At 51.8% G+C, this 8,485-nt stretch overlaps 1 protein-coding gene across 2 annotated transcripts in view; it reads right to left on the bottom strand.

Moving 5' to 3' along the window:
• Nucleotides 1-2,171: 2,171 nt before the first annotated feature.
• The window catches only part of DYM (dymeclin), a 338,342-nt gene continuing 332,028 nt past the window's right edge, over nt 2,172-8,485 (bottom strand). For both annotated transcript variants that reach the window (XM_032882545.1, XM_032882546.1), the window contains one exon: nt 2,172-2,538. In XM_032882545.1, the coding sequence (XP_032738436.1) occupies nt 2,389-2,538 (150 nt within the window). In that variant the 3' untranslated portion in view covers nt 2,172-2,388. The remainder of the gene's footprint in view (nt 2,539-8,485) is intronic.

Raw genomic sequence — 8,485 nt, 5'->3', positions numbered from 1 at the left:
GACACAGCGCAGTAACAGTTTCGTATCTTGGGGAAGATCAGACGTTAACTTCCATCCAAACACAAGATGGGCCTGTACTGCCTCATTCTACACATTTTTACTTTGTGGAAGACACATTTCTAAGCAAATTAATGAGAGCACAATTCAAGTTTGTCAGTTAAATTTATTGTCACGTAATAAATCTTTCACAAAAACCAAGAGGAGACTCCCGGTGGGTCTCCCGAGCTGAGGCAGTGACGCAGTGGAGTCTGGAAGCGTGTGCCCACGTGCTGCCTGAGGCTGTGGCCAAGGAGGAGCTTTCAGGCCAGTGAGCACTTCCGCGGCTTGGTTCATTAAGGGGGCGCGGGGGAGAGGAGCCTGCTGGAGAATGGGGCTTTGGAGGCACCTTGGTGAGCCAGGTGGCCTGGGGAGGGACCGGTGAGGTCCCCTCAGTCAAGGGCCCCGTGGTTGTTGGGCCTCTCTGGCTTTTGGGGGACCCCATTTCCTCCCTCCCAAGAACCGACAGGCCTGCAGCCTAGTGATTATCCCATGGCACTGCCCAGCCCCAGCCTTCAAGGACAGGTCCAGGTCCTGACAGAAGTTCAGGTGCTGCACGCGACCCTTTTAACATTGTGTGTTTTGGTTTAAAGGAAAGGAAGCAAATCAAAATGCGCTGGAAACAAATTCAAGCTGTCTCTTCTCTCCCCATGTGGGGAACACGAAACAACCTGAAATGATCGCCATTCAGACTGGGAGGACAGACATTTCCACCTTCAGACAGCCTCGCCCCCGGGGCTCCACTGAACAGCTGTTGCCACGCCTCGTCTGTCTGCGGCCCTGTCCCTGTGATCTTACAGGAGCCACCCAGCCTCGCGTGACAGAAGAGGACTGCACAGAGCAAGACCCTAGGAGGCCGTGGACCATCTGCACTTGCCTCCTGCGTCCAGCCACCAGTGATGCCCCTTCGTCCATCCGTCTGTCCGTCAGTCAGCCTCAGGGAGCTTCAGCTCCAGTGCCTGTCCTGATGACGAAGATGAAACCACCTGGTTGGCCCCCAAAAGCCCACCAAAGAGATGGAGCAGCCCAGGCTTTTCATGGGTAGAAGCCACACAGATGGGCAGGACGTGCTGGTGTGTTCTTCACCTTTCCAGAGCTTGCTGTGACTGAAGATAGTTCTTCCTAGGCACTCTGAGATTGTGATGGACTGAAAGGACCCCGGCGTCCAGCCCAGGGACACAGGGAGAGGAGAGAAGCTAGTTCTCGACAGAGATCAGCAACAGCCACCTGTGGGGTGCTCAGTCTCACTTGGGATTACACGCTTTGTATGCAGAAAAGCAAATACTTTTCGTGTCTTTGAGAATGAGACGAGGCTCCTCATTCGGGCTGTGAGAGGGTGGTCGTGGACTCAGACCCTGACTCCACAGGCCCATCCCACTCTGCCCTCAGCGCCCGTGGCTCTGGCAGGCACGCTCTGCTCAGGGCAGCCCTGGCACGGTTTCCCTCAGAGAAGCTTCTTCCTCTGGTTCAGGGCCCAAAAGAGTTTAAACAAAGTCAGAAATGAAGAGAAAAACATGTTTTTAATCTCATGTGGAATACTGTATTAATCAAATTGGTCTCCTTTTCTCCTAATAGCCTGGTTGAAGAAAAAAGATTGCTTTCAAAATGAAGCTTTTCTTTTCCCAATGATTAATACAGAGTAGATTAACTTAATTTGCGCTAGACTCCAATTTAATTCAGCTACAGCTCAGAGGCCAAAGCCACAGTAAAGCTAATCTGGGCTTTATAAGAAGGAGCCACTTCTTTCTTTGAAAGATGCAGAGGATCTGATCTAAAGGCTCACATCCCACGATCCAGGCATAGTGTCTGTTAAATCACGGGCCCTCTAGAAGGCAACCCCGCATACATATGACTTCATTTCCTTACTAATTCCTGTCTCGTCATCTTTTCAGATATTTCTCTATGTTGAAAAAACACACTCACACACACACATGTGTACACACACACACACACGTGTGCATGTGTGCACACACTGGACCAAAACAAAAGTCTTGAACATGCAAAGAAAAAAAACAGTATGTACTGGTGAAGTGTTACATGCCTAAGGCATCGGGTTCCTGGAAAAGCTCTAGATTTTTGGTTTAGAAATAAAATTGCATGTGGAATAGCAGGTTTTTACATTTATTATTGTCGCATACCCCCCCCTTTTTTGCACTATAATCTAAGCTGAGTGATCTCCTGCCAACCGTCACCAATTCTCCACATCCAAGTGTGTAAGGGAAGCACGCCTGTGTGATCCTCTCCGTTGGAGGGTACATTGGGCAATCTGTCTACTTCTGTTCCCCCAGGAAGAAAGTAACTAGAAGGGCTGCTCGGCTGCAGGGAGGTGAGGGTGGGAGATGGTGTCGGCCCTCAGTCGGAATCCATCGTGAAGAGCTGGATGTCCTGGGGGTTCCAGTAGAGGCCTACTGCTGAGTTGTAGACCAGAGACCACACATAAGGGATAAAAAACTCCTCGGGCTGCTCTTCTTCCACATATTTGAATTTCAATTCTGGAAATTTCTGCAACAAAAACAAGACGATTTTGTGATCTCACAGTTCTGTGCAAAAGCCCTGTTGAGGTGTGCGGGGAAGCCCGCCTCCCTCACTGGCCACAGGGCCTGAGAGCTCTGGGGCTTCCCCGGTCGTTCGCAAACGACTCCTGAGAAAACATGAAGGACACGGAGGAAAGACGAATAAGCCCGTCAGTGCCTGTCTGCTGAGTGGGGAGCAGGGACCCGAAGACGGGGAGGCAGGAGGACAGATGTCCGAGGGGAAAAGGGGCCCTGCATGGGTGACAGACGCCTGGCTCCTCCTGAGAGACTTTGCCTTCAGGGCTGAGTCACCATGAGGGCGAGAGCTCTCCTTCACAGTTCCTCAGCCTTGACCGGCAGGGACAGGCCCGCGTCCCTCGCAGACGGGTGCTGGGGCGGCCTGCCGTGCGCGGCTGTGCCGGGGCCTCCTCCTCGGGGCTGTGGCCTCGTGGAGGGAGGCTGGGTGGTCCCTCGCCGGGGCTCAGTGAAAGCTTCAGTCTGGCTCTGTGAGCACAGCCAGGCGACCCGCGCTCTGCCGGCCAGCCGGTGAGCGAGCACTGTGCCTGGAGCGCCTCCCCAGGATTTGGGTTTTTCAGTTTCTAATCTTTCTCCCACCAGGGCGGAGGAAGGGATTCTCACTCCAGCGGCCTGAGGAGCCACCGGTCTCCTCAAGGCCCCTCTGGGCACCTTCCCTTGCCAAGGTGACCTGGGCAGGACCTGTGACAGTCGGGGCCGGGAGAAGGGCAGGCGACAGTGTCTCGAGAGGAGGGGAGTGGCGGAGGGCAGGCGGGGGCAGTGGAAGAGACGAAGGGGAAACGGACGTACGGGGAGCGCATGATGGGGACGGTTTTCTCCGCCCGGCTTGCCGCTGTTCGCCCACACACGGGGCCAGGCACTTAATAACCTGATGAAGGTGTGACTGACTGCGACAACCAACCACCTCCCGGGGACCAAGCACGTGCCAGGCAATAGTAATGCTTTATGAATATTGTCTCATTCCGTCTTTCATTCGCTAGGCTGGCCAGGGTCTGCGGCTCCGCGCCGGCCCAGGGCTGCGGCGGGCAGCGGGGGCAGCGGCCATGCGCTGTCCTCTCCTCAGGGAGGGTGCGCTTTCCTGAGGGGGAGACAGACCGCGGCAGCAATGACCAAACAATGAGAACAGGTTAGTCAGACGTGGAAAGACAGGAGGCTCCAGAGGCCCGAGGGAGGCCGTGGGGCAGCCAGGTGAAGAGGGAAGGGTGTTCCTCCTGCAGGGCCAGATGGAGGCATCGCCTGTGTGAGGCAGGGGCACAGCGGGCTGGAGTGGGGAGGAGGAGGACGTGGAGGCGGAGGAGGTGGTGGAGGTGGAAGACAGGGAGGAGGAAGCGCCAGCAAGCATAGTCCAGAACCCAGGAGGTAGGGAGTGGGGACAGGCCCGGTCCAGGGGAGAGGCAAACACTCCTAAATTAAGATGAAGGAGCAGGGTGGGCAGGAAAGCCACCCACTCACCCATACAGAATCATAGGGATTTAATTTTTATTTATTTTTAAAGATTTATTTATTTTATGTGTGAATGGGGGGGGAAGGGCAGAGGGAGAGAGAGAATCTCAAGCAGACTCCCCACTGAGCGCAGAGCCCAACACGGGCTCAATCCCAGGACCCCGAGATCATGACCTGAGACAGAAGCAAGAGTTGACCGCTTAACTGACCACCCAGGCGCTCTTTATAGGAATTTTAAAAGAGCATTTTATGATAACGGAGACTCGACCCCTACGTGCTGGATCTTCACAGTTCCAGAAAGATGAGAGAAGGGCAGAGTGAGGAGGAGATGCTTCTGGCAAGGTGAGTTTTGAGTTAAATCCTCAATCTGTGTATAGGAATTCCTGAAAGGGGGTTACTCTGGTCATGGATGTTACTTCCACATACCACACAGCGCGCAGTCCCGTCACAGCTTTAATGCAAACCAACTCTAACCCGTGGCTCCGAAGGCATTTGGTAAACACAGTAAGTGGCCTGAACTCCCGCATTACCTACTCCCACACCCTCCCTCGCACTCTCCGTCCCGTCCCGTACGGAGGCCTGTGCAGAAGGCCTCTGGTGTAATGAAAACCCCAGCCTTTTCAGTCCTTTGTTTTCATCAGTCATGGGCTGAGATGACAGCAGTGGCAGTGACTGCCACTGAGGAGGGGACAGCTCCTCCCAGCGGGCTCTTCCCGGCCTTCTGGCTGACACGGTTTGGTCAGCTCAGGCAGACGACGGCTGCCGACACTTACGGATGTGACTGGGCTTCAGGGGGGCCCTCCCCACGCTCTGTGCTGCTTCCGGCCTGGCCCAGCATCCTCAGGGATGAGGGAACAGAGTTCTCAGAGGCGAAAATGTAGCTCTGTCATGGAGTCAGTTGTGTTGTCTTATAGGTCGCAACAACGATACTCCTTCCCGTGAGAAACCCGTGTTTGCAGCAACAGGGCGCGGCTGGTGGCAACCAGCAGCTGAGCGCACTCGAGCACCATGCTGCGGGCAGTCACCCCAAGGTCCTGCCAAGGCCGACACGGCCAACGCCGCTGATAGAAGGTGAAGCAGAGCCTGGAGAGGCCAAGCAGGTTCTAGGTTGCGTAGCACATGGGGTGGAATTGGGATTAAAGTGTAGGTCTGACTGGGTGGGAAAGTCAGCTTGAAAAGTGACCGAGAGCTGTGGCCATGCAGTGGCCAAGCTCTGACCTTCAGTTCAACTCTCCTAGGCCGCATGGGGCCCCTCAGGGATAGCGCTGTGCTCATCGGCATGGCACAGACCCCAGCTCTCTGCTGGACCTTAAAGAACAACCAAGCCACAGGGACGTCATCATCGTCAAGAATGAGGAACTGTGTTTGAAGAAGAAATTTACCCTCTAATAACAAAGATGAACATGCTAGTTCTTAGAATGGCCCCAAACTTGAGAAAACCTCTCACACCGACCCAGAGAGAAGTAAGGGGCTGGTGGGGGAGGACAGAGGTGGTGGCCTGAAAAGGTCAGAGTCCCAGTACTGCTCTTTTTAAACTAGACTAACAACACCCTACATTTCTAAGTGGTAATGTTGCCAACATGATGCACTTTTTGTTAGAGGCAGAAATGACTAAAAGACGTACAGCCTTTTCTCCATCCAGTGACGTATCTGGAGGTTTTCCTAACAAGGCCTTAGGAAAGGGTGTCAGACAATCCGCACCAGGCTGTTCCCTGCCTCTCTGAGGGTGGAATGGAAAAGGGAACCAGAAAACCAATGGCTTTTGTTAAGAACTCCCTCCAACTTAATTAAAGATGCTTAGGCTAGAGTCACTCAGTGGCTGGCACAAAGTTTTCTTGCCCTCATGATTTTGGGGAAATTCTGATGACTGTTCAGTGCGAGAGAGTAATGAGTCCGAGCCTGCCCTTCAATCGTGCATGGGCAGATAGAGGAAAAGGCCACTAGGAAAAGCACCTGGCATCCCCACTACTATCCTTCCTACCACCTCAGCCAACAGAGCTGAAAACACCTTGTTCTCACTGTGGCTCAAGTTTATGTCAAAACAGCACCCCTCTCTCACTGTGGTAGTAAACGTAGCTCACAGACTCTGAAAAGAGGATGGCACCCAGGTTGGCAAGAACATCCGGTCTTCGGTATGTAACAGCAGATGAAAGACAGCATATAAAATGGTATAAACTTTATGGCTCACATCTGTAGCTAACAGAACTGATCACCTATTATGCGGCGGGCAAGTTCAAACACTATATTTAGTCACTCATCTAATCCTTGAACTAGGAAAAGCACTTGAAAGGCAAGCAGATAATTTGAGTTTTAGCCCCATCTTTCCCCACTAATTCATTCATTCAGCAAGTAGTTTCCAAGGCCTGTCGTGTCATGAGTTCAGGACTAAAAATGGAGCTGAATGACACACATACAATCCTAGCATTTAAGAGCTGGAAGTCCAGGCCTTGGGAGCTGAGTGACCGGGGACAAGGCTCATACCGTCACTCGGTATCTTAAAACATAAAGTTTACTCTGAGATTTTGAATTTAACCATCCTGTCTCCTTCACAGGGTTGTGACAAATTGAATGAGCTGGTGGCAGTCTGGGGGAGAGGGTAAACGTCGAAAGGTCCTGAGCTGTCCTGTGGGTTGATGAGAGATGGTTTTAAAGTCTAAACCCCACAACTGCTTAAAACAGACAAACACGAGGCTGTGGCTTAGCTGCTCTGTGGCCCGAAAGCTTGTGGCTAACTGCGTGGCGGTCCAGCCATGACCCTGCCCGTGCTGGCTTGTGAAGGGCCAACCCCTGCCACACACTGGATGCCTGCGTCATGTTGCTGGAGCGGGGACCACCGGACACAGCGGAAGCAAAAGAGCAAGTCCAGACAAAGCGGCACAAATGTACTTCTATTACTGCAAAACCTGGATACTGTGGCGCACACGCACATGCACACGCACACGCCCCTGAATTTGCAGGACCAGCTCCCCTCTCCTCAAAGGAACACGTGAGCGCAGAGGTAGTATTTCTTGGGTTCTTTGTGCAGATCTTTTCAGCAACACTTACAAGGTTAAGAACAGAGGATAAATCATAAATAGCAGGAAAAAGAAGAGCACATTCTCGAAATCTGGCTACACACATTTTCAAAGCACAAGGTAAAGAGCTTCCTTTTTCCTGCAATGAGTTGTTTTTAAGACAGTGTACTGGGAACATTTTAAAAGGGTGAAATAATAGAAATTATGAGTGTTTTGGAAACACTCTTCAGTCAACCTGACTGAATGTGAATGTGGCCTCCGTAGAACAAGCCAGGCTCAAGCTGCAGTGAATTTGTGCCCCCCTCAAATTTACCTGTCTCGCTGGAGAGAGCCAACGTGGTTAGAGATTTAAATAGACATTCTTAAAAATATGTGCTCCTCTAATATGTCTTACAAGTCTTGAAAGCTAAGGAAAACAAAGACAAAAGGTTTTATTTAGCACTAATGACACTGGGGACACATTTTGTCAGGATTCAGTCCAAGAAATATCATAGTCTGAAAGTCAGATCAACAACCTAGAAAAAGTCACTCTTCTCTTTATGTTCCTTTTCAAGCCTGTGGAGAACAATAATGCCACCCTGTGATGGCTGAGGAAGTCCAACTTCCTCACTTGAGTGTCTTCATTCTGACTGGGCCGCCTGGGCCCTCCCAGGCCTTCCCAGCTCCAACATCCGTCCACATGTCCTCTATGCACAATTCCTCTCTGGAGTCCCCAGACCCACTTTGGGCTTTAGCCAGGGGCTGTCGGATGGATGTGCCTGCGGACCACAAAAGCTCTGGGAAAGCACAGGAGGGCCCCTGGGTACACGGGGGCTTCGACTTGATAGTTATGGCAAGAACTCTCTGGAATGGGCTAGTAGAGGGCAGGGTACTGGTCACCTTGGGCCCAGGCTTTTGTCCCTTTCTTTCTGAGAGAGTTGTCCTGTGACTTAGCTCCATAAGGAGAGAAAACCCATCTCTCAAGCTCAGAGCTTGGTCTCAATCCAAAGCTACTTACAAACAATCCGATTGTTTTGATTTTTGGAGCCAGAGGTAATGCTAGACTCTCAAGTTTGGCTGGAATGTTTTTATCAGCTTCAGTGAATCAACCCACCACAGTGGGACATCCGGACGCCCGGCCCAGAGACAAAGCAAAGGTCTGACTTGGTGATTGAGACTTGGGTATAACAAGCAGACCAAAAGCTTTGAAGAGCAAGTCTTTCTGCTGTCAGTCATGTGATTTGGTGAAAACCCACAGGAAGTTCAGTGAGCAGATGTAGGGCTCCACTGCAATAATTTTTATGACCACGAAAGTTCAATGGAGCTTTCCCCGTTTCACCTAAAGATGACAGAGATAGCACCAGAAACTCTAGCAAGCTCTTGGCCTGGCTCCAGAAATGCAGTGCCGTGTAAAATCAAACCGCTACATAGCATGTTAGAAAGAATTCTTTAAAAGCCCGCATT

This window comes from Lontra canadensis, unplaced genomic scaffold, assembly GCF_010015895.1.
Source record: "Lontra canadensis isolate GAN:19392208 unplaced genomic scaffold, GSC_riverotter_1.0 scaffold82, whole genome shotgun sequence".
Classification (NCBI taxonomy): Eukaryota; Metazoa; Chordata; class Mammalia; order Carnivora; family Mustelidae; genus Lontra; species Lontra canadensis.
Note: the sequence above shows the minus strand (reverse complement) of the source record. Positions and strands in the feature narration are given on the sequence as shown.